Genomic DNA, 27,503 nt, shown 5'->3' with positions numbered 1-27,503 from the left:
ATTACATATAATTTACAGACATATCATTTTAAATCACTTGCCAGTGAGCTTACTAAGCTCACTTTATGACATTCAAATACATTATTCTTAAAAATTCACTGAGTAATCAGCTTGCAAATAATTACAGTGGAATAGCACTGGATATAATCAAGTAGATACTTAGAACAAGAATCACCAGACATGCCTGTAGATCATTTTGTCATGTGATTTTGACATTCCCCTCAACTGTCTCCAGAAAATTGTTATGTACTGAACTGGTGGAGTGCAAAGCTGTTCCACTAACCCCCAGATAGAACTACAACAGAACTCCTTAGACTTCTTGTTTCATGGGCAAGCCCTGCCTGACACCTTTTCTTCAATACCAGGCAGCTGATTTTTACGTTATTAATTTACCCTTTAAGCAAGTGTCCTCTTGGTTGTAGGGGGGAACGCTAGAGGCAAGCAGCACTACACAGTGTTGCAGAACTTCCCTTGCTCTGGGGTGGGAAATGTTGGGCACTGCTTGGAGCCATGTACCACCCATGGCAATGCAGAAACATCAGGATCAGGTCAACTGACTTTTAGAGCAGACAAAGCTCAGCATGTCTCCATGCATAGTATTTTATTCATTTCATATGCCGATTTTATTTTTGAAGGCTGTGTGCGGTCTGGTTTATATCTGTAGTCTTTCTCACTGAACAATAGGGATATTTTATGTACCGTAGAAAAAAAAAATTGCAGTGATGCAGGCAATTTAAATCTCTAAGTTGGAACTTTAGGACCCTCACTGAAAACTGCACTGAAACCCAATACAGATGGGTCAAATAAATCACATTCTTTTATTGCAAGGTTTAAAGGAAAAACTAATACAAACAGTAAAACCTGGACACTGAACACAGCTTCCCATATGAACCATATACATACCTTCTTGCCTTAAATGAAACAAGGCTCCAATTCTTGAGTGTTGAAGGACTCACGCTTAATTGCTCTTCAGTCTTATGTTAAATTACAGCAGTAGACAGTAGCTGATACTCTCAGAGCCTGCCATATTTACTCTTGTGGTTTAGATTTATAAACTGCTCACGTACACCCCTTAAAGTGCACTGCACTGTACACACTGTCCCAACCTACAGCTCTGACATCATCCCATTACTGTAATACGCAACAGTAGAAAATTTCTTGAAGACGAGGAAAATACTGCTTTATCTGGTGACTAAAGGGAGAGAGCGAGCTTATGAGATGGAGGCCTTTGAACAACACACTGCATATCTGTACAAAGAACAAAACAACTCAGAACCAATTAAGAATACACAGTAAGTAATGAAATTTTTTTTTCTTATTTGAGTAAAACCATAATTTACAGACAAACACCAAAAACCTTGATTCAACTTCATTTGTTTCCATATAGAACTTTTCAATATTGGAAATAAATTAGACTAGCAAATAAAAGTTCCTTGTGACTAAGACATTTATGTTATGTGATCTTCCACTGCATTACAACTTAATACAAAACTATAAAAATAAGACACTATTTACAAAATATATTCGTTTGCAAAAGTGTTGGTTAATTCAAGTTTTAAGTTACATGATAAATTATACAGCTCAGTCACACTTTACAAACAGTTAAAAGATAAACGTACTCTGAATACAAAATGATATCCTCTCATGATCTGACTATGCCAATTCATAGTACTTCCCTGAATTTGGATCAAAGTAACAGTTCAGACATGGATCATACAAAAGAGTCAAAACTTCCTCATCTTCTACAGCATTGAGGTCATCTTCACCTGTGTCAAGTTGGAAAAATAAGAACAAATCACTCTTACTCAGACAATAACATGGAAATATTTTTCTTTCAGATGTGACATTTAAAGCGTATAATCTTTTGACTTCTGAATTGTTACCTTCAAGATAACAGCAATTCACCTTTTCATTATATTTCTGAAGACTTCTATTTAGTTGAGGTGAAATGATGTCAGTCAGAGTTTGCCTAACAACCAAACTTTACAAAAAAGTTCAATGAAGCAGTTCACCAGAAGTACCTTTACTGATAGTGGATCAAAGTATCCCTAAGTGATATTTTTCTCAATGACTTTCTTAAACAAAAAAGTTTTAGTATGAACAAAGGCAGCCAGTGTGTACTTAAGGCCTGTGAGAATGAAAGAATTTGAGTATATGGTAACCAACATGTTACCTAAATGGCCAGTATAGGTAAATCTGTACAAAAGAGCTTTCAGTATCAGAGAGGAAATAAGATTCTTTTAGACAATAAAAATTTTAAAACATGGTTGCCTAAAGTTATTTAAAATGCAAGAATGTTTTCAGGTGTCAGAAATGAATCCTTAGCCTAAAATACACTGATAAAGACATACAGAGTATTACAGATGCTTTATATATCGTAGTTCCTTTTCTAAACCTGTCTGTCTTTCATATAAGCTAAATCTAAGTTATGTGACCTATAGCTTTTTGATAGGGAATAATTCAACAGTTGAACACAATCTGTATCTTGAATTTCATCATAAATGTTCATCTCATTCTCAGACTGCTAATACAAACCAAATGTTTTATATGTCCTAACACTTCATAACAAGTAATGGCCTGTTATGCTAACAGCAGCAGTTTCTCAACGCTCAGAATCTATTTACAGCCCAGATCACAGAACGATATATAGGTTACATTATCTAGAGACCAGAAAGTAGGTTGGTGCATTTAATGCATACAGAAGAAGTGTGCAACTTTATCGTTTGGGAAGAGATTTCATTTTTGTTTCCTCAGTAGCATTAACAAATGCCATTACAAAGAAACTGTCTCTTACTGTAACCACAGGTAAAAAGGTAAAGCTAAATTGTTGCTCTCCTTGCTGTGGGTACTTCATCAGGCCTGGTATGTTCAAGGAGGGTAACAGAGATATTTTGTTTGGACAACTCTGGGAAAAATGATGCAGTGCAGAAAGAAGGCATAGAACTGAACGTCTTTTTCTACACTTCAGATCACAGTAAACAAGCAAATGGTATTTGTGCCTCATTCCCTCACATAGCCTTACATTTTCACCTGAAACCATATTGTTATTTCCAGTGAATTCTTCCTTTTATTATTTCACTTCCCCCTGCCTGTGCTTCTCTTCAAAATGATTCTCTTTTCTTCTCTAAGCTTAAATCTTATTCCCTCTCTACCTCAGAACTGGCCTCTCAATATACTACCTGGTTTGATTTAGGAATAAGAAATTCTTCAGACTCTTCAGGGGTGTACCTCTTGGAATTCATACCAAATCAGAATTAGATTGCATCCAGGACTAGCTGGATTTATACATTTATAGCAATAATTCCCTGCACGTATTTTCATGTGAACAAGAAGAGAACCTAGTTTTCCAAATGTATCCTGTTTTTAAAGTTAGGCTTCTTTCTATTAGCATCTCACAATATCCTAAAATGCATTTAAGGCATCTCTAGATGTTGCAACAGATTTCTGGTGTCACCATGGAGTATTTGGTTTTGAATGGACTAAAAAACATACGAAAATCCCAACTCTGTTGTTCTACTTCCTAAAAAGAAGTACTAACTAAATTAAATGACATTCTTCTATAAGACTCAACTAATGTGTAATGGTTGTGTTAGAAGGCATCTTTCTACTTTCAAATGGTATATTGTGTGCAACCTGACCATAGGCAGGAATGAAGTGTCATGGCCAAATTAACAGATAAACAAATCACTTTCAAAGAAAATTTCCATAGCTGTTTATGCTGCCACCATTCATACTTTTGGGTTGAAGCTACTCAGGATTGCATGAAAAAACCTCTTGGCAGTTTAATTTGAATATCATGGTGAAAGCAAAATCAAAGCTTTTGTTCTTGGATCACTATAAAATTAAACAGTATTTTAGGCTAGAAAATAACTTGATTTTAAATGAAAACTGAAGCCTGGTGACATACAATATAGAGGCCTGAGTATTTTTCAGTTCTGAGCTGAAAGAAGACTGAAGATAGATAGTATTTCTGGATAACTGTCATATTAAATGAAATGCTGCCCCACTGAAATCAGGGGAGCTATTGTTTTTATGAAAAAAGGTTTTTACTCAACGTGTCTAAACCTGGATAACAAAGAATGGAAGAGGCATGTAGCAGCTTTTTCTGAACTCTGAAATAACTGTACAAATAACTGTGGTGTTACTTGGGTTATGTTAACACTGTTTACATAGTCACCACAGTCTGGAGAACTAAAACAGTTTCCCTTTTCACAGAAATATATTTTCACTGTATTCTAGGTTTTAATATTAGCAAATGGCTTGTAGCAAATCTCATGTTAACATACATGGATCATATTCTGACCCTGATGTAAGGCAACTGCATTGGATCAGCTGTCAGCAGAAGGGATGCTGAAAAGAACACTGCTAATATTTTTTCTGATATGATCCTTGAACACTGAAGTACAGTGCTCAAATCTATACTGTAATTATGTACTGCAGGGTTACCAGATGACTACTGTCAACAGGTGTACTCTGAGAAAGAAGATTGTTCCTTGCTGTGGTTCCTAGAGCGCTATTTTAAGACAAGCAACTGATACAATAAAGTAAGTTACAGAGAATTTATGACTCTGCCTTTGTCACTTACTGTGAAAACTTTCTTGTATGACTTGTTATTTCAAGGTAAATGAAATTGCCTATAAATCAGAAATATCAGTGTTCAATATGGGAAAAATCTATGGAAATTTATCATATTTATGAGTCTAAATCTTCCTCTTAATTGTCTTGTGAAACCTGTTAAATAGAAGGCTATTTCTCATTACATCTCCCTATTTATGTATGTACTATGAATAGCGCAAACATTAAGAATTGAACTAAAGAGTTCAATTTCATTTCTTAGAAATGAATCACCTTTTTTTCCCCCAAAGTTATGCCCCAACTTAAAGACTTTGTTCTAAATATAAGAAATAATTTTTATAAATATTCGAATACTATCTATTTTTCTTTAAGGATACTTTTAGATAACATTACTATCTTGGATACATTATGACTCACTGCAGATTTTCAGTACTGATAATATGCTTTTGTAATCCTGTGCTACCTGGAACACTGGTACACTGCACACACACACAAAATAATCTTGTGACGCTTAAGTCACTTCCCAACATGAGAAATAACTCATTTTCTAATGTGATATCTAAAAAAAGAAAAGTGAGTAGGGCAGCTGAATTTTCTGGAATGAATTTGAGCATTCTGTTTGTTGATCAGATCTGGTACTTAATTGTCAGTTATAAAACAGTTCTTTCATCACACAAGTAACTAACCTCAAGTAAAGCGATAAAGAAAAAAAAGCTTTTTCCAAAGTGCAACAGATGTATCATGGGACTAGACCTATTTAGCACCTCTTTCAAAAACGATACTCCAAGCCATTAAGTTACCATCTTCCATCAAGATTATTCTAAACCAAGATACCCAGGAAAACACATAGATTGTAATGTTTAATAGGTACAATCTAATTTGATAGACATGTATTACACAGTACTGCACTTTCACACACCACATTATGTCCAAAGATCTGTGTTTCACTTAAGTGTACCTTTTTTGTGAGCAAAACCATGCCGTTTTTTTCTCAATATAGTGCAAGGACATTATTTGCCAAGGACTGTAAACAATCAGAAAGGGAGGTTTGGAGTTGCTTGAAGATGCTGCATATTGTAAAGGTACCCCTTTACTCTGCCAACCAGGCCTCCCCGACCCACAGCTGCTACGATGACTCTGCTGCTTCTCTGCTACTTTAATAGGGAAGGGTGCCTAGTAGTTCTGAAAACATCCAAACTGTCCTGTTTGGGGAGGGAAAGTCACGGAACAGCTTTGCTGTTCTCTCTTATATCCTCCAGCTTCTTGGGGAAATGAAGCTTCATCACTTAAATGCTATGGCAGGTTTTCTGGAGTATTTGGAGACAGAAAAGTTTCTGTGTAATGTTATCAAAATTACAAATATCATACATACACATGAGTCAGAACTCAATTTGATTGAATAAAGGCACACAAATTAAAAGCCAAAAAAAACCCCCAACCCTATAGTATATAGAGATTGTCTGTTCCCCAAACGTGCAAAGACAGACACATGATGTAAAATATTTCAGCATAAAGGACAATGAGTTTTGGAACAATTCACAAACATGTTTGGAAATTCTAGTGTGAATGACAGAAGAAATCCAACAAATTCCCAAGTATACTTCTTTTTTAAAGCTAATGATCCAATTTTTAAAATTTACAGGATTCTAGCCTTACTGCAGCAAGGCTTGGATTTCATAATACTAACATAAAAAAATTCTCAGAGATCTATCACAAATTTATATCCAACATGCTTTTAATTGAAGGACTATTGTCCAAGTCTCTCTAGCTTACTTAGGACCCTTAACAAAACATACTGTTCTTCAAAGCAAGGTCCCTTCCTTACAGCAAAATTCTATTTTGTTGTCATAAACAATTACAAATATACATCTATGAAAACATTCCCAATTTGAGGGGCATAATCTATTTTAGATAGTAAATCACTGAGACATCTTCATCCCTCGGGCAGCCAAAATACACAGGTCAGATTTATGGCATTTCACACTGAATTCCCCAGACTTGAAGAAAAATGTAGCTAGCTATCCTGTTTACTAAGACAATTGATAAGAAAAAAGGGCATTTGAATAAAAGAAGGTATTTGTTTTATTCTGTTGTTGTTGACTTTCCAGTTTCAGCTAAGTTCTTTGCCATTCTCTAAGCAAACACCATTAATAAACAAAAATCTGTAGCGCTTTAGGTGGTGACAACAGTCTTTACTCAGGATATCACACTGAGATTTCATTTATGGCTAAATCTGAAAATTTTCTTCACATGAGAGGTATCACTTACGTAAGTGTAATTGTGCTTCTGAATGTTTAGTCTTTGTGTTCCTTCTTTCATAGGTTCGCCATCCCCACTAGCATAAATTCCTTATTTTAAACAAATAAGATGCATTTTTTATGAGTTAATTTGTATCGAGCCAGAACACTACGAAACCGAAACTGCATAAATTATTCTTGTATCAGAGGCAAATAACACTGTGTGGAAAACTCTGTTAGTTTGAGCTGAGAATAATAAATAAGACAGCTTGGAACCAAAATGTAGCAGCATAGAAAACTACTGTATAGAAGGCAGTACCGGCACTACAGAAACAGCATTTAGAAATGTCTTTCTACCCAGGTCCTTTTCATTGCCTTCATAAATTCCTACCTGGAATACTCTGATTTGCTGAAGATTTAGTGTGCTCTTCCAGTTGTTGGCTTCCAGGAACGATGGGAGGACTGAATGCGTTCAGCCAGTCCCTGAAAAATACAAATCAAAATATCATTCACAAAAGCACAGCTTGTATTCCTATTTGTTCTAATTCTTTTGATTATTAAAAAAAAAAAAAAAAAAATCAAAGGAAATTGCAGCTTTCTGAGTGTGATGAAAAAAAATCAAGCTGGATTTTATTATTATAAAAATAAACTTTACATTTAATACAGTAATACAGTTAATAATCTGTGTTTTAAGCTAGGTTTGCTTTGCAGATTTCAGCTGGTATTGCTCTCTCAGCAAAATGTGTACATGAAGTGTGTTCCGTAATCCACAGAGCTATACTTTGAAAGCCTATGAGACTCACAAGAGTCTTTTTCTGAGGAATAAAGACTTAGGATGAACAACCTGTGTTTGACAAGAGACTGTGGGGGTCAATTTGATTAAAAATCCCTACCCGCTCTAAGGAAAAAGGCTTAAAGACAACCACAAAAAATGTGCTTGGTTACTGCTGGAGCCCCCTGTAATAGCGTGATATAGCAAGTGGTGTATCCTTTACAGTCTGGGTGGCTGGCGAGGTAGAGCTGAGCTTAAACATGAGAGGGATGCCACCAACATCCACTGTATAGTCTTGCCAGTAGCTAAAATTGTTATGCTCAATAACAACTTTTTATTTTTAGCATATAAAATTTTATAAAAATAAAAAATTGTTATAAACAATTGTTTATAATGTATTTACCTAACAAAGCTTTTCTCCAATATCAACAAATATTATCAACAAAAACATCCTGACTCAATCCAATGTTTGCCACCAACAGCGTGATACCAACTCAGTGCTCGTTAACTTTTCATCACAGCTGTCACGTATCTATTTTCCTTCTGCAAAGAAAACAAATTTGATGGGATCTTTATCATGGAGGAGGGAGTATGGACCTTCTTCACCCATTCAATTTAATAGGCAATTTATGTCTCTCCTGAACACTACTTTGTGATAGCTTTCAAAAATGATTTTCACATTATCATACATTCATGTGAAGTTCAATGTTCATTTCACATACACCACTTTATGATGCACTGTCTTTGATTGTTAAAGCTCAAAGAAAGGGAAACAGAACAGTTGTTTTTATTGTTACTGCTTTTTATTGCAAACTGAACTGCAGATTTGTTCACTGAAAAAGTCACTCATACTATACTATCAATCAGAGAAAGACAGCCCTGGAAGGACACATCTAAGTCACAAAGTTAAGAAATTCCTTGTGCAGGTGACCACATCTTGTAATTCTTTTCATATATGAAACTAATCAAACAAATCTCTGTACACTGCACACCTGATGTTTCCCATCTCTCCTCTTCAACAGCAAAGAGCTATAACACATTAAATCTTCCATATAACCGTTAGCTAGAGAAAGTAATTGCAAGTTAACACTTGCACACAGAATTCAAGGGACCTCAGTAAATCATTTCATTTTGATAGAACTAGATCCGACCTTTTTGACCGCCCTATTTCAATGCAAAGGAAAGGGAATGGAAAGGAAAAGGGGTCTTTAAATTCCCTTACGTTTGCTTCATGCTGATGGGAACAGTGCAGCTCTACAGAGTAAATTAAACTTGGGTTGGGGTTGACACAATTTATGTCTGGCCATGGCTGTTCCAACAGCTGGCACAAAACCATTATACATGCAAACTTGTGTGCAAGGCCAGGGACATCGGCCAGAGTTGTAGAGGTAACTTCAACATCCATGGCTTCCTCTAGAAGGGATGAACATTTCCAAAGTTTGACAGATTTCTTTGCATTACCAGACTATAATTGTCTCAACTCAATTGTCCAACACCAAGTAAACAGGTAATGTACTTCTACTTTATGAAAAGCCTTGATGATCTCATGTAAGATTTGCTTCTGACAGAGAAATCTGGCAAGGCTCAGTCATGTGTTATAATTGCTAAAATATGCCAATTGCTTTTTTTTTTTTGTTAGTTTTTCTGCTACTTCTGGACTTGTTATTGATTCCACATCATCTCCTGTTGGCGTGTACGCATAATCTGGGGTGAATCAGGGGACAACCACCTATCTGTTTGCCGTCAAAAAGGAAAAAACTAATTTTCTGCCTCAGGAAACAGAACTGCTGGTGTAGAAATCCAGCAAGTGGTATAGTAGATTTAAAGGAAGAGATATTGAATTTTCCATCATTTCAACATGTAAAAAACATACTTCAAAATTTTTTTACACCATCATATTATTTTCACATAAATAGCCACTTTCAAAAACAATCCTTCTCCTCTTCTGCTGTTCATCTAATGCCAGTAAGAACTGGTACAACTAATCCACACAGCAATGTGCTTGCCCAGAAGACTCATTATTAGCGCTCTCTGTTCTTACTCATCATATTTACATTCCCTGAATACAGCCAAAGACTCTTTGTTCACACTAAAGCTTCAAAAGTTTTTAGGAATAACAGCTAAGTGCATGCTATGATACCCAGTGGCATGGAAGAACGTATTTTCCATTTCTGCTACCTGCACGCGTGGTTTGTGCTGTCTCAGAATCAGCCAACGTTAAGCCTGAGACTAGAATCTGACCACGCTCATAGGATGGGGTCAGAGAGCATGAAGCATTATCACTTGCCTGATTCTCTACAATTGCACTGAACACAATGTCAGCAAAGACAATCTCTTGGAGAAACTGCGGCAATTTTAGAGAAGATAAGGAAGAACTATTGGTGCTAACCTACACCTCTGCTTCCCAAGCTACCCTTGCTTCCAAATTCACTACAGCTTTTTTAAAAGGCAGTGATGTTTTGAGATCGAGAACAACTAGAATATTTCTGCTAGGAAGATTGCTGAAGCAAACATGCTGCAAGGACTGAGGAAAGACAGTGCTTGCTTCTAAAGAGAATTATCTCTGTCAGACCAACAAATGTAGCTGGAAAAGTAAAGAAGCTTTAGAATATATATGCAGTTCTACAGGTCTGGCACAAACCAGAAGAGTTTAGAGAGACATGTTTTTCACATAAAATATGTATCAGAGAATTTCTAAAGAAAATAATTACTACCTGGAAAGCAGAGAGGATGTTAGTAAGAAGGAAAGAAAGATAATAAGGCAATTACCTCCAATGGAAAAGAAAGAGACAATTAATTTAGAGAACATCAAGGGAGCAAGGTAATCATGTAATTAAACCAGTATTTCTGTTAAATTAATAGTTCTTATTACTCAGGAAATTTATGAATTTTATTTTGAAGTCTCATCTCTGGAAGGTCTTCCTCAGAGATCAAGTCTGAAGCAAGTATCAAAATACTACAGTATTAGGGATTCATTGTTACTACTTTTAAGGTTGAAACATTTCACACAATATATATTAAAAACTGCTTTCTTACTTCCACAAGTTAGTTAGCAATGTCTAAACCTAAAATCTTGGAAAAAAATAAAAAAATCTCATGCGTGTTGAAATCTTCTTGGCCAAATTACATTAAATACTGGCAGTTGATTGATAAACTTCTGAGAAGTGGGTTTGCAGTGGTAATTGTGATAGATGCTGTGGTCTAGCAGTCAAGACAGATTTTTCCACAATGAAATCTACAGTTACTTTTAGGAAGCAACTAAAGCATATGTGTGTGTGAGACAGAGTGTGAGAGTTAATTTAAAAAAACCTAAAATTAAAAAAACAACAAAAAATGTGAACATTTTTTAGACCTTGCCTAAAAGTAGAGCCCAGCATGGAGACAATGAGCAACATTCTGAGACATGCAGACCGTGGCCTGTGTTCCCATTTATTGTGTTTGACTGAATAAAGAATATTTTTGGGGGGGCACTTCTTTAAGAAGCTAGTTTATGTCCTTAAAACAGAAAAGCTAATCCCACATTCTGACTAATGAAAGACACTCTATTTATACTATCAATGCCTCCAGCTGTAATCAATACAATCAACATGCAATAAACTATCTAGAGCTTTCCTGATAACAATGTGAAATGCTAATTATTGTCTTTTGACATTGTGAGTTGCGTGGAATGAAGGCTCAGAATAGCATCCACACATGTTCAAAGCGTCATGCACCTTTAACGCTCATTATTCTAAAAGCTAAAAAATATAATAAAAAATGTTATATAAACTTGTTATACTATGGTCTTTTCTTAAAAAATACTTTCAGAAAATAATTGACATATTGAAATATCATGATAGCTGAACTGTGATAGAAAGCATAAGAATGTTTTGGACTTATAAACATTGTTTTCAGTGTTTTGACAGTATGTTAAGTTTTGCAGAAAATGGCATCCATCAATAAAATCTGTTGAAAAAATTAGTGATGCTTTATTAAGTAGCACTTAGCAATGACAATGTATCAAAATTATCACCACCAACAGAAATCCAAAGAATCAGAGGGTTTTGATTTAAATCTTAATGAACACCTTTGATACTTTGATTTTTTACAGATTTTTTTGCTTATTAGTCTATCCTACTGGCTGGACTGAAAAAAATGGCAAACCACTTAGCATAAAGTTTTTAACATTGCTGTGAATTGAGATAGCATACTTTATTGCATTTCTTTTGGATCAGATTTAATTTGTATTATTTAAATCAATGGGATCAATTAATCCACATTATTAACAAAATTAAAATGCTTCAAAGTTTTTGTATGGTTTTGTCCAACAATCTACACAGGAATTAAAAGGAATACTCAAATTAGTCAGTCAGCCTGACAGTATACTTAAGAAATGCAAGGCAAGGACTACATTATATTAAATCAGGGAATGAAAAAACATCAGTTTTGTATCATTAAGAATACATCAAATTGACAGACTATTAAGCATCTGAAGAGTACAATCAATAAAGAACACACAAGATGATATTTAACTGCATAAACTACTTAGTAAATCTTTATGAATACAAGAGGAGAACTGGCTCTTGCCTGAGTGATAATAAGAGGGGCACATTTGCTGAATTATTTTTTACAATGGATAATTTGACTAACTCTGTGAAGGGCCAGAGAATGCCAATGTATGAATCAAGAGAATAAAATATTTTAAGGAAAAAGGGACCAATTCTTGACACCTTATGCAACTATCAGCTAAAATCTCAGCACACACTTCTGTTGTATTAGCAATATCCAATACCACATGAAGCAAATTCTGCTGCAAATGCTCAAAGTGAATAAATAATACCTTACCGTGATCCACTGAATGCAAAGTGCCAGCTCAGATCAAAAGTATGGTTCAGTATAACCTAAATATTCAATTCAGCCAAGATGAAGACCTATTTTTCTCACTTGTTTGGATCTTTAATTATATCTATTTAAGAAAGATTGTAGAGACTAACTCAGTTCCTAGATAAATCAATAAAAAGTCACCTAGCTTTGTAACACCCCACAACTAATCTCTGCTTCATCTTTTTTGGAGTATGCATTACCTGCAAGGCTCCTCTAGATTAGCAGATCTAATTTTCAATTATTTATGTATCTGCTGAATTTCATGTATATGTGTAACTTCATTAACTTAAATCAGATTACCCACACACATCTATTTGGGTTCTGCTTTGCAGTATATTAATGATGTATGCATAATGGGAGGGTTTTTTTAATAGAAGTATTTCCACAGAAATAAACCCTTCAATAATAGTTTCAGTAGTGATGCAAGAACTTATGAAGGCTATTAACAATAAGATGTTTGTTCTACGTACAAAATGCAATCATATTTGAAAAAATGTTGAAATCAAACTTCAGGTCCTATCACTGTATATGTCTGTAATAATTGTGAAGTCATCTTAGACTTAAATTGTCCATTATTGTATCTAAAATGCTTCAAACGATTTAAATTTTTCTAACATTCTTAAAGTTCTTACAGAAGTATGGCATAAACCAAGAAACATAAAATATTAATTTATACATCAGTAACTGTTCAGTGCTACTCAGCTCCAGGTGAGAAAACCAGTATCTTTATAATGGAAAACTGAGTGAATATACAGAAGAAGAATAAGACATACTACCAAAAGAATATAGAGTATACTTATACATACAAATCAAGGATTTTCAAATGCACATTTTAATAAAAATCTTGAAAAATAACATAAATATACATGTCCATATGACTTCACATGAATTGAAAGCTGTATTCTAAAAAGAAATATCCCAAGTATTTAAGGGCAATCTAGCAATACGTTGATGATTAAAAAAATGCATGCCATGAGCTACATAGTATTATTCTCCTGGAGTGTTATTGTAGTTTCAAAATATCATTAAATCAGCACAAACCAACACTTATCATTTCCTGCACATTTTTCACTGTGAGCTGCATTCTGACTATGAGTAATCTGTTAATCTGTTCTTTGCCTCACAATCCGTCAAAGTGACAGACCCATTCCATCCCTAATACATAATATATTCATTTACTGTATGCCTTACTGGAACTTTCTTTTTTTTGCTAGCACTAAGATTTAGAAAATCATGAGCATATTTACAGAATGCCTTTTTCCTTCCTCCAAACCACTTCAGCAAGTCCTGCCTGCCAAGTACCTTTCTTCTAACAGAGGCAGAGGGACTTCCTAAAAAAACCTGAAATATTTAATTTGCAATGAATTAGTAACTAAAAAAAAATCATAAAAGTACCAGTGCAACTGTGCATGGAAGACTTGAATCTGCTCCTCAAAGTCTCAAATCTGTAAATGAACTGGTTTATGGGTTCTAGACTAGATTCCAGGATACCAAAGGAAATGTGAATTCTTCTTATTAAACTAGACATTTAGATAGTGTAAGGTCTATTACAACTGCGTACAGTATAATCACACTGACTGGTATTAGCTGAAAGTTAAAATTGTTAAAGGTGATGCTGTTGAATATTCCTAGTCTGTGAAAATTGCCTTTCTTTTTCAGAAAAGTAAAAAACCCAACAAACTATGCAAGAAAACTCTGACCTTTTAGTATATTAATGCAACGAACGGTGCAGCATGAAGCTGGAAATTTCATCATCATCACAAAATGAGAAGTACGATACCTCAGTTCAATTCTTCAAAAACATCAAGATTTGTCAACAGCAAATGTCAAATAACCTAAAGGAATCAAAACCACCAATCTTGCACCAATAATACTGGAATAGCAGGGAAGGGAGGTGTGGGCACTTGTGCCCTTGGAAACCCAAAGAGTTTTGCTCTGCAAGAAAATGTTGTATGAATATGGGATGGCAGTCAAGGAGCCTGATTTGTCTGTATTTATTTAAACTTCAAGTTCAGAAGGAGGATGGAGGAATAAATATGTATTTCCATAGACAGGGGGTCTGGTGAGTGGTAGTAAGCTTTTTCTCTCCAGAAAAGGGAACAATACAACTGGTACAAACCTGTTTGGAAGCTTCCCTGCCCTGTGAACTACCCTAATCCCAAGGCTCTAAGAGTTGTCAGAAGTTGGACTCAGACGAGATGCTGGCTTGTGGCTGGACCAAAGTGTCTTGTCATCCCTAAACACTGGAGATCCCCTGGAAGAAGACACACTGGCAAAGGGCCACAGCAAGATTTGAGCTGAGTACTGGAGGAGAGATTGTGATACTCTGTGAACAGCGAACCCCTGACCTGATACCAGATAACACCTGTCTATTCCTTTCATTCTAAGAAATCTTCTACTGCCTATCCTCCATCTCTACATACAAGCACAGTCAGACAACTCTGCTTGAATGGTGCAGAAATATTCAGAAAAAGGATGGAACCAATAAAAAATATTCTCAGTAAGTCTTGAAGCTACAAAACCAGAGATAAACTACCTTATATTAATATAGATGCAACAGCATGTTTTATATTCAAACCTTTAGTGTATATGCTGGCTTTTCATGTTCTGATTCCCATACAAGGGAAAGACATTTTTGGATTATTTTAACAAGCTTTTACAAGCCAGCCAATTGCTTCTCAACAACCTTTCTGCAGCTAAGCTTTTTACCATCATGATTAAAATTTTTAACCTTTCCAATTAGATGTTTCCTGTGTCATTTGCTTCTTTTGTCATGTTCTCTTTCACGCATATTATAACCTGACAAATGCAGCAGAACTTCGCTAATTCAGATTAACGACTGGGACACCTATTGCAAATTACTCTATTTTGTGGATGAGTAAAGTAACTCAACAACTACAATGAAAAACCAAAGTACATTTTGTGATACATTGTTCTTGTTCACTTATTTTGACAACTGTTGTGTAATTTTATAATACTTCATAATGTAATACTGTCTCTTCTGCAGAAGTAATGGAGTTGTATGACTGATCTAGTAATGAATCATAAAAATAAATATGCTTCTTTGTTTGCAAAACTGAATCTTTAAAATTGCTTCTTAACTTTAAGTTATTCTGCTATTTAAGCCTTTGATTGGAAATACGTGAGACAAAGACCTTTTGTGCCTGAATTTCACAGCAGGCATGTTGGAGAAGTTCTGGTGTGGTGCAAATAAATGTTATAACTACAGTCCTTCTTTTACTGCACCATTTTGTAGGTGAATTTAATCTTACTGAATCTCTCAGTGGTATAATAACACATGCATCAGGTATTGGAATGTTTAGTTTTCATCTGGGATGGATGAGAGTACTGGAATGGTAGTCTCAAAACTGAACATACTTTTAGTACTTGAGAGTTTGCAGTGGATGTGTTTTTGTGCTGGAATCATACATATATTACGCAAATTTCAGGTGCCGTGATAATGACAACATTTATGGCAACAACACATTCTAAAACAAGACTTCCGTGGCAGAAATTTTTCAAGAAAGTGAATTAAGTAATTAATTTTCTAAAATCAATAGAGTGGTCAGAGTTCTGTAGAGAAAGTGGTGTTCGTTATATTTAACTAACTTACCAGAATTTTACCAATAATCAAGTATGAAAAGAAGTCAAAATGCATTTAGTTAAAGAAACATGTTTATCGATTTAGTGATTGTCTGAAGTACTATACATGCATATCATTACAAAAATAAGAAAATCACATTGTTTGATAAAGTAGTAATTAACAATATGGGTTCTGCTTTTTTTAATCTGAAGGTAAAACCTGCAACTTCTTCTGAAAAGGTTATAGTTACTGTCCTCCTCAAACATGTTAACCTGCAAGCCATCTTCTGGGATGATACATCTCAAATCTGTAACATTTATCATAATTGGAGAGATACCTTTACCAAAAAAGGGAGGAAAATGTTAATTCTGGGGTGTGGGAATGGGGGGGTGTTGGTTTTTTTTTAGGACTGTAGAGGAGAGAAGAACGATGACATCCTGATCAGTCCAATGTGACATCTAGGTTACAATGACAAGATAGTTTGCTTTAGTCAGCCTGTACCAAGCCCATGTAAAGTGAGGTCAATGACTAGTAATACATTTGTCAAAGACTGCAGGCCCTTATCAGCCAATTATAGATACAAGGATCTTTATATCACATCCACAAGTGGCAAAGTTACAAAGGATTTAAACCACAGTACAGTGGTGACACTTTTTATAGATAAAACATAAATCTATTCTGGCCTGAATTGCATCATATTTCCATTTAGCAATTTTAGTAAACACTTCATAATGTCATTGGTTTTCCTTAAAATTTTAGGGACCTTGTAAGTTTCTTAGTCTTAAGAAGTTTCTTTTTTATTCACAACAAACCTGCTGATGGAATCCAAGTTAAACAAAAAATCCCACTGAAGCACCAACTGATTTGCATGTGCAGAGTAGATAAATCAGCTTATTTTACAAGTTAGCAACTGGACTGTCTTGAGGGTGGTCCTGAATCCCACCATTTCAGAGGAATTATAACATACCAGCCATTCAAGCGTGAGCTTCCAGCAGTGCAGAGGAGGTAGAGGTGGAACTAAAAAGGGAGTACAGCTCTATTTACTCCTGGTAATTCTGTACAGGTAACCCTGACCGAGCCCACAGCAGAGGCACAGGTAATTTTAATTTTCATTGATATATTAATTAACTTCTGCAGGTTCCAACCACCCTTGGAAAACTGTCAGCCCAACGTACATGGAGTAGTGTGGGAGGCTGTTGATTTTAGAGCTGTTAACATATGAAACCAAATAGCCACCAACAGGGACAACAAATTAAACTTCACTTTAACAATTAGTTTCATTTGTGAATGAAACACAGCTTGATCACTCATTCCTTGGTTTGAGACCACTGATCAATAGACTTTCTCATAAAATGATGCCTGTGTTTTATGTGCTGATCTTATATTCTTGGCAATAGTCCAAATCAGACAGACATTTACTATCATCAAATCTCTGTGCCCACAATTCAATATGGGAATACTTTTTTTTTTTTTTAACACGTAGAGTCAAATGTCTGGGTAAAACTAACTGAAAATTTGGCTGAGTCCATTTTGTATGAAATTATTTCAGTAAAATACGCTTCTTGTGAAAGGATACCCAATGAAATGAATGAAATGCTGGAAATATTTGTGTCCTGCTTAGTGCAGTTTCTGGGGAACAGCTGTTTGAACTTCAGAGGAACAAATTTTGTTAGCTTAGGAAAAGTTGAGTAGGATACCAGCGGAGGATCTGGTGAGGCAATGCTTACAAAGATAAAATGCTTATAAAAGCATTTATTATAAAGAAAAAAATGCTTATAAAAAATTATCTCTCAAAGATAGAAAAATCAGTTTTTATTTTTCTGGAGAGCATCTGTAGAAGTTCAGAAAATCTTCATAAAATTAGGCTAAAGTGACCTTTTTCAGAGAGAAGCTCTACATTTTGAAGTTCAGTATGGCTGAAATTTCTTCTAGAATATTTACTTTCTTTCAGCATTTCCTTTAGTGAAACTTCCAAACCTTCTATGACAGACAAATATTTTGGAGGACAAATTCTTACTAAGTAGATGCAGGGTACATAGTGACTTCCAGTCCCTGCACTGGAGGAAGAAGTAGCATAGACAGTTAGAGCTTCCTATCTGGAGAGAAGAGAGCAATTCTGCAGTTCAGCTGCGACCATACAGCCCATCAGTCACTGCGAAGTGCAAAGCTAAGGCCTGAAAGACCTCACATCACCTTGGTCACCTGGCTCTGCAGCCTCTGCAGTCAGCCTGTCTCATTAACTGGTTCTATGCCTTGCAAAGCAGCACGACATGGAGGTGATTTGTATTGCAGCAGCAATGTTCTTGGCAGACTTATGACCTTTACCCAGTGGAACCAATGGATCTGGGTCTTTTTATTGACTGTATTTCCATTATCTTCACAGGTACTTTCTTTCCTGGCTTGTTCTTTTATCTTATTATAGACAAAGGTACATTTACTGGACAATAGCTGCCACATTGCTCTCTTCTCATTTCCCAGAAAATATCACTACTATACTTTTTAAAGTTACTTGAGACCTGTCAAATTCTTTATCACTCTTTACAATAAACTATTTCTTGCTTCAGTAAGAGCATCACATAACTGTCTTCATGCCCTGGCATTTATACCCACTCATCTACATATGATATATCAATTTTTCAAATATTCTGTGTGTTCCCTTACATAGCTACAGTAGGCTTACAAAGATTTAGACATTTTCCAGTTACTCATACATTTCTTGTAAAAATTGGCTTTAAAAACAGTTTAGGAACTAAGTTATAGAATTACCATTAATTTTATCTCCCTCTCATTTAGGTACACACCCTCTGTGAAAAACATTACAGAGTTTTCCATTATATATGAAAGGTAATGATGTGAATAATGGTATTCAAGTCACATCACTCTCCAGTTTTTATATCATGATGCAAACTGACCTCATAATTTTGTCATCTTCTGTATTTACAGCCCAATAATGCTTTTCTGGCAGTTCACAAGGGCTACTGAATTTATGAGGCACTTGCAAGTCAGGTATTTTACCAATACTTTGCCTGCATTTCTCGAAAATGATTTCTAGAGAAATTTAAGTCTACTGTGTGTACTGGATTAAAATAGAACTAAGTCATAATTTATACTATTTTGTTTTAAATTTTATTATATGGAATACAAGTTTTCATGGTTGATCATATTAACTTAATATGATGAAATGCTTTTTTTTTTTACAGGTCATGGTGTTTATTCTGTTTTTCAGTATATAAAATGTACGGAGTACCAAATTGCTTTAGCACATGCACAAAAATAACTTAATAAAAACTGACTCAACCAATATATGGGCAAAAATAACAAACAATGTAGCTTGCACTAAAATATAGGCAATTCAGAATTATGAAATTGATTCTGTTGAGGAATAAAGAGTCCTCAACAAAGTGTCAGTCACAAGGTACCCGATCTCTTACTCTGTGGACTGTAGTCAAGTGTCTCCGTCCACTTCAGCCATTGTAACAATTCATAAGGACAGAGATAGTTCCTTTGATAATCAGCACCCAAGGCAGAGAGCTTTTCTAGGTGAACATGGGCACTTTGATTTACATGTGAAAGGGAACAGGGAATCCGGGATTATACTTGTAACTCCAGTGATGTATTGAGTGCACCAGGAAACATATGGCTGCAGGTTGCAATAACTGGTGCATCTGAGTGAACTTGCACAGCAAGTTTCATAGTGTTCAATTCCCAAAATCTAACAAGAAGATAATAAAAATGTGGAAGGCAAGCGAGACAAGTGACTGAAAACATCTGTGTGATGAGAAATGCATATTATCCCCATAACTGACTGGCAGTACGCTACCATAGAACATTACACACTGTCGATAAAAGAAAAAAAAGTACCTGGAATGTTCTTTCCTTCTATCCCTTCCAACACACATACATTGTCCAGTTAAAATTTGGACAAGCAAAATCCACGTTAATCACACCAAGTGAAAGTGAAACAGGACTACTTTTAAAAATAAGTACACCTTATGTTCAGGCTGTTAAAAAATTGTCAAAGTAATGTTGGGGGTTTCACAGGTACAAGGCAGTTCTGAAACTGAACAATTAATTTCAATTGCCTCAATTTGATTATTTCTTGCTAGCCACCCTCTCACAGAATCACAGAATCTTCTAGGTTGGAAGGGACCTTCAAGATCATCTTGTCCAACCATCAACCTAACTGACAAAAATAAACACCCACAAAACAACAAAATGCAACACCATCACTAAACCATGTCTCCCAGCACCACGTCAACCTGTCTTTTGAACACTTCCAGGGATGGTGCCTCAACCACCTCCCTGGGCAGCCCATTCCAATGTCTGATAACCCTTTCAGTGAAAAAATTTTTCCTAATATCCAGCCTGAACCTCCCCTGGCACAACTTGAGGCCGTTTCCTCTAGTCCTGTCCTCTCTCCTTGTCTTATATAAAAGTCACAGGGATTTTGTTGCTGATTCCAACCAAAATGGATCAAGTAAAAACTTGAAAGCTAGAATATGCTGTAGACAGGATCCCTTTGAACTATCCAACAGGACTGTAACACCCTCTCCTGATTGGGCTAAATAATAAAAAAACCCGGTCTAAATAAGTAACATGAAAATCTTTCGTAACAAATGGATTCCCTGACACAGACAGTCATGTACATAATTCTAGTTCTAAGCCTTCAAAGCAGAGAGGGAGAAAGAAATAAATGAGAGTGTATGTATGTCAGATGAAGATGATTTGCTGAATCACGCATCAAAGCAGGTGTAGGAGTGAGGCCTATGTCAGTTACGTTAAATGCACGGTGGTGCATCCAAAACATACAGAATTCAGCTCTGCATTCCAGGACAACGCCGACATAGTGCAGCCAATGACTAAAACGAGCAATAGTAAAGTCCTCTGAGAGGAGATTGCAATTGAAAAGAGATTTAAGATTAAATCAAAGAATGTCACATTTAATATTCAGAACACTCTTAATGGAATCCTTACTGCCTGGGCAATAAGCGGAATCTTACCGTGGGCTGGAATGAGAAAGTGGGCTCATTTCTTTCTGATAGTGATGCTCTTGATTGACGGGCTATGGAAAACAAAAAATAATAGTGAGAAAATAACTTTGCAAATATTCTTTCAGAATGTTTAAAAATATGTAAGAGATCCTTTATGAGAATACACATTTGAGGCTTCTGATATTAGAATTTCACAGTCTTTTTTCTTATCTGTGAAATTTAAAAGGAATATTCAGATCCTAACTGTGCAAAAGTACAATTTAACAGATGATTCTTGTCTAGGTGGAAATACATATGAATTAAGGAGTCGACCACATGGTCATTTCTCTACTGCCTGTGAGAGTGTAGCGATGGTGTCAGCAAACAGAGAGGGAGGGGTGGCAAAGTCTTGTCTGACAGAAAAGCCTGGACTGCGCGTGTATGGGAATCATGGCGCAGGAACTCTTAGCTGGATTTGTGCAGAACCAACCATTCTTAAGACAAAAGAACACTGAGCCAGAGCTCCTAGTGCTGTCAGGCACGGCTCCTCTCTCCTCCATTACACCATTAACAGTCATCTTAGCAGCCCCAAATAAAATTTGCTGAAGCATATATGTTTCTCTATGGCACTGCTAATTTGAAACCTGGATTAAGCTGCTCACGAATAGCTAGTGGTGGACCGCGTGAATATTCATACAAAATATGATCATTTTCCACAGTCTTCAAATCTTACCTACCCATTGTAAGAATGTGCCCCAAGGTTTTAAACTACATTTGGTTTATGGCATTAAAAACAGTTATTTGCAAGAAAGATCAATATTCGTAAACTGGTGTAAAAATTCAAGAAATCTAAAATTCGGAAATACATTTTCTCTCAGTATATATATAATGCTTCCAGAAGAGACCCCCCTGCCATTGTCACACACATCAAAAGCTGATATAAACAAAGCACTGAAGCAAATGCAAATGAAGTGAAAATACAAGCATACATTAATACTTGTACAATTTTGTACATGAAATGCTAAAAAAAACAACTAAGCATTATAAAAGCAATTGCTTTTTTTTTTACAGAAATCAATATAAAAGTGAGTATGTTCTCACGGTTTCAGGAAGTGGGGAGGGATGTTATAAACTATATGTTTAGGATGAATGACATCCTAATTACTGCCAAATATGACTCACTGCCTGGTGGCGGATAGTGCAATTCCCAAATGATGGCTAGTGGAAGACTGAGGATGAGACAGAAAGTGAATTATTCAGTCTATGAATCAGAATATCTGTCTAAATAATTTTTAGTCTCATTTCATAGTACAGAATAGTCTGCCTCAGTTTTGCAATTTGACTTGATGTGAACAGATCCCTGCAGGGGTTGTCAAACTGAGCTCTCTGTTGGAATAATTCTGGGTTTAAATATCAGTCCTCTTGCCTGTCAGACTTCAGTTCTGCCAGACCATTTTTGTGTTAAGTGGTGTTCTTTTTGGAATCACTGAATTTCACTGAATTTTTTAGAGTTGGAAGGGACCATAAAGATCATCTAGTCCAACTCCCTGCCGAAGCAGGAAACTCCCCTGCCGAAGCAGGATCATCACAATCATCACAAAGGAGGCCAGAAGACCTTCCACAAATTAGGTATGAACCTGAAGTACCCTTTCAGGTATTTCGCAGATCAAGGCCTATGTGACTGAATTTACATTTCGGAATTTGCTTGGGGAACAAGTAATCTTTCTTTTCTGTGAGTACTGCTTACTTGAAAGACAGGTCTTAGAGGTGAACATATTTTGGAGTCTGCTAATGGAGCATTATACCACTACGAGCTTCTAAGAAACACCAATGAGCAATCTAGGAAAATCTTCCTTCTCCTTTGCATTTCTGACTGAGAATCAGGGAACGTATGGAAGAGGATACCCTGAATTTTATTCTATATGATCTTGTTCCAGAATGGTTGTGTTATACCTGAAGTAGTGTCTGCAGTGTGGGAAGAGCCATCTAAGAAGCTGAATAGGCCAATTCCCTGACAGGGCGAGATCTTACTGGATCTCTAGAACAAAGCAAAGCATTTAAGCAGAAATATTTTGTAAGCTTTGCAAATTTTCTTGGATAACCTCTATAGGTGTGGGTATAAACTTCACATTATATTCTGCAGGATAGAGAATCGTGTCTTTCATATTGTTGCAAAGCTAACATGGAATTTCACAGACCTTAAAGTTTAAGAAAACATTCAGGTAAGACACAGTCAAACAAAGTCTTTTAAAATATTTAGTTCTACATACACATATTATTGATTTGGAACTATGCCTCACACACATTTTACAAGGGTTTACGATTCTCCTTCAAAGTAAATCCATTTTAAAATAGAAGTTTTTCATATTTATAACTGATAGCTATGCTGGGTAATGTATAATATTCAAAACTATTTTATTCCTTTTTGCCTGTCATAGTTTACAGCAGCTGCTAAACAACTTACATTTTCAACGATTTCTCCTGACAGCATATATTCAGTTCTTGGTAAACTATCATAGGTTATAAAATTCAGTTTTAGTATATCTGTTTTATAGCTGTTTAAGGACATCTGTTCTAACTGCAACTTAGCAATATGATTGAGCTCTGTGCCCTTACATTCAGAAGAGCTTCTGAGATTCATTAGAGAATTTTCAATGAATCTGGAAATCAGACTAACAATGGCAAGTGATGGAAAAAACTCACTAAAAATGTATTTTATATATAAAATATTACTTTGATACATAAGTTCACTACCTAACATGATTATATTGTGCCCTGCCTTGCAAAACATCATAAGTATTTCAAAATGACAGATACACAAAAAGCTGCCTTCTGGTGGTGCTGTTGCCATAGATTCCACCAACGGACAAAAATGTATAAAAGGAAAGAAAATTTGGAATAAAAATACTCCTTACTTATCTTTGAAGAACACAAGAGAAAGCAATAGATACGACTGATTTAAATAATCAGAAAGATACAACCTGGAAACACATGTAAGCATGAAAGTTTAATCATGACAAGAATTTCAAGCTGTCCTTAATTTCTCAAACTACAATATGATGATTATTTCTATTTCTTTTTAATACACTGCATTGCTAAAGATGGCTACAGATATACACAAACTTTTCTGCAGTACATCTGATTTTAGAAGGACCAATCATTTGCAAATTCTCTTGACTCAACTCAAATGATGGTGGTACTAAAGATCAGTGACATAAAAACCAATTGCTTTCATTCTCCACATATTTTTTAGATAATATATATAAGGAACAAATATACATATAAAGAACACTTCTTGGTAAAAACTGGAAGCTGAAGAAGCAATGACTTTACTCATTTTAGGTCTTAAAGCAAGACCATGCATGGCAGAAGAACATGCTGCGGCAGCTATTTCAGAAAATATGAAATGAATCAATAGATACTGTGGACTAACCGACATTGTACTGGTACAACGCGTCCCTTTGGGTAAAGGCAGAGGCATATGGGCAGAGAAGACTGTGGAAGCTGAATTTCAGCAGTCTTTTTTTGTAGCGAGGGACTAAGTGGTTAGTCCTTATCTGAGAAAGATTACATTTGCTTTCTAAATTACCTCTCCTGGAAATGAGGTTCTTGCTATTAAATCCTAAAACCTCAATGACCATCGTGCAAAATGCAGAGGAGAAACCTGACAAGGCTGTACATGTAAAACACACCAATGCTTCAGTCAACTGAATGAGATCTGAAAAGCTGCTCTCTCAAAGACAAATATGTTGCCTTTTACACTTGATTTATGTAGAGAAAGATTGCCACAAAGGACTATTATGAAAAACTACAGCTATATTAAATTACAATTTAAATTACTAACCTATTATATCTAAACACTTTTTTAGAGTGATGTTATTAGTCTGAAGCTACAGAAGCTGATCAAGGCAGTAAGATGAAAGAACTGTCTTTGCAGGCACATTGTGCTTCACTGAATACTGGAGCAGTACATTTTACTCTAAAAGTTCATTTTGTTTTAGTCATGTAATTTGTATTAACCAAACCTGACATGTCTAAATATTCTTATCAATTTCCTTATAATTAAACTACTCAAAAATTAATGAGACTGCTATTCTCTTTATTTGAGTTCCATTTGTCCAGTCTTGCAGATTTACACCACATTTGAGTCTATTTAGTGAGTACTGAGAAAACGCATTGGAAATATGATGAAATCAACTAAATGTGTAATGTTGATGTATCTCGAAAAGTTAAAACCACCTAATGTTTCTCTGATATACTGCAAAATGTTACTCTGTAAACCAAGGTCTTATTTGTACAATTACCCACTATTTGATATATCTAATTTGAAATCTTTATTTACCAGTTCATGTACCACAAAGTTCCAACGCTGTGTTGATCATTCACTATGGAAGATTGCTACTACAGGGCTCTATTTGGGCCCAGTAGATCCCTGGAGCTAATTTGCATCTAACATTTTACAGCATTTACTCTACAATAGTTTATATCGGGGCAATACAGCACTGTTTACTCTTCTGTTATTGGATCTGCCTCTTAGAGTTGTGTTGTGTGCTTTACTTAAGCCACATTCATTGTTTATTATTGTTTCACCTATAATAAAATAAGAACTACGTTGCTGAGATATAAATGGAGTACGAGGTCATGTAGTTTTACAGTAGCTCCTGCAAGTACCTTTATAGTCGCTGAAAAGTTTTTCTGTGATTTCATGCATTCGATACTCTTTGGTGGACTGTAACAAATACTCCTTTGTATCTTTTAACAGTACTCCATTGCACAGCGCAGCTGTGTCTGATTTTGTACCACTTTGTACAGGACAAATAATGATACAAGGTGTAAAATACAGAAGGATCACATACTAAGTGCTCAGAGCTACTGCAGATTTTTGCTGCTGTTCTCCTGCTTCAGTCCTTTAAACAGTTAGCTTTTCAGTAATGAGACTTTATCACTGTAAGAAGCAATTATTTTCCACTACTCACACTGTAATGCAGTTGCTGACTGGTATATCTGGGTTTCATTCATTTTGGAACTATTTTTTAGGTACTATATCACACACCTGCAAGTTGTCAGCCACTATTGTGACAATCTGTACAGCCTACATGATTATGCAGGCTTCTAGGAAGGAATATATATAATAGATTAGCTCTTTGTCCATGGTGGTACCACAGAATCTGCTGGAAGTGCATGTGTTTTGGTTGCGTGCTTTACTTGACAAGTTCTAAAAAAATGTTTGGTAATGATACCTTAAATTTCAAAGCCACTCAAAGAAATTTTAATATTCAAGACCACTGAGTCTCAAAATTGACAGAAACCATACAAAGAAAATACTGTGGATTTAGACTTACTGGTGGGAAACAAGAGTTCCAGGTTGCTGTATCATCACTGCTTGTACTTAAGACAACTGCAATGTTAGCAATCTGTGATGCGCTCAGCCCATGTGAGATCCCAGTATCCCTTAATTCCTCATTTTCTTGTCTCTTCATGCTAGCCAGCATCTGTAGCTCAGATGAACTCAGTCTATTTGACTGGTAGTTTTTCCAGTCATACTCCTGTGAAATAAAATGGAGAAGTCAACAATATAGACAGGATACATGAATGAAACAGATATGTTGGAGAATCTCATGAGGAATCTTCAAGAAGCTAAAATACGAAAGAAAAGCAAAATGTTTACTAGAAAAGATTAGTTAACAGATTTTTGTTCAACTATGAAAGTCAAGCATATTTAAACATAATTACAGGATGGAAGAACAACACAAACACTGCTGTGGACTGCAGTTTGGATCCAGGGTGTTTGGTAAAGTTGCTGTTCCACTGCAATTAAAGACAGAAGATAAAAGCAGGCTTTCAGAAGTTCAAAAGACCAGCAGCTAAAATTGCTTAAGCATTAAATGCAAATCTTGAAATAAACCCAATCACACAGTTATCATAGTATCATAAACACCATCAACAGAACATTTAGTTATTTGTCAAGCACAGCATAAAATTTCTCTGGGAAGCTACATGTCAGCACTAAATTTTAAAAGTTATTTTGGTAACTTGCTAGAGAATACATTTTAAAACAAACCACTATATTTTCATTTTTCTTTATATTAATTGGTTGAATTGTTAATGTAACTCTAATTGTTATATCAAACTTGATCCACAGGCCAAGAGCTAAATACATGTATTAACTATTTTGCAGTTTGTACTCATGCCTCACACAAAATCTCATTATAAGATTTTTTAAGTTCACCCAACCTGCTGTGGCATCATCTTTGTTTAAAGAACTCCGTCTTAAAGAAAAACTTTCCTTTTTTTAAAGGGTCCACATAGATTGCTGTTTCACAAAGGAACAAGTCTAATACTTGAGGCCTCTAATTTTGGTTCTGAATGGAATTGCAAAGCGTTTCTGCTTGAAAAGTTAATCCCAGAAGTGAGCAGGACTTCAGAGGCTTTAGATCACTGGAGTATGGCCAGTGGGCTGCAAGACACCATGTAACAGTATCCCAAAGTGGGACAGTGCTTTG

At 35.6% G+C, this 27,503-nt stretch overlaps 1 protein-coding gene across 2 annotated transcripts in view; it reads right to left on the bottom strand.

Moving 5' to 3' along the window:
* Nucleotides 1–1,653: 1,653 nt before the first annotated feature.
* The window catches only part of CFAP20DC (CFAP20 domain containing), a 69,838-nt gene continuing 43,988 nt past the window's right edge, over nt 1,654–27,503 (bottom strand). The window contains exons 13-16 of one of the 2 annotated variants that reach the window (XM_074152322.1): nt 26,400–26,546; nt 21,031–21,092; nt 7,204–7,295; nt 1,654–1,766 (exon numbers count right to left, since the gene is read on the bottom strand). In XM_074152322.1, coding sequence (XP_074008423.1) covers nt 1,654–1,766; nt 7,204–7,295; nt 21,031–21,092; nt 26,400–26,546 — 414 coding nt within the window. Of the gene's footprint in view, nt 1,767–7,203; nt 7,296–21,030; nt 21,093–26,342; nt 26,547–27,503 lie in introns of both variants that reach the window. The other variant, XM_074152321.1, reaches the window with a different exon arrangement.

The sequence above is a fragment of the Numenius arquata genome, chromosome 8 (assembly GCF_964106895.1).
Source record: "Numenius arquata chromosome 8, bNumArq3.hap1.1, whole genome shotgun sequence".
In the NCBI taxonomy this organism is placed as follows: domain Eukaryota; kingdom Metazoa; phylum Chordata; class Aves; order Charadriiformes; family Scolopacidae; genus Numenius; species Numenius arquata.
This window is presented reverse-complemented; position numbering and strand designations above follow the sequence as displayed.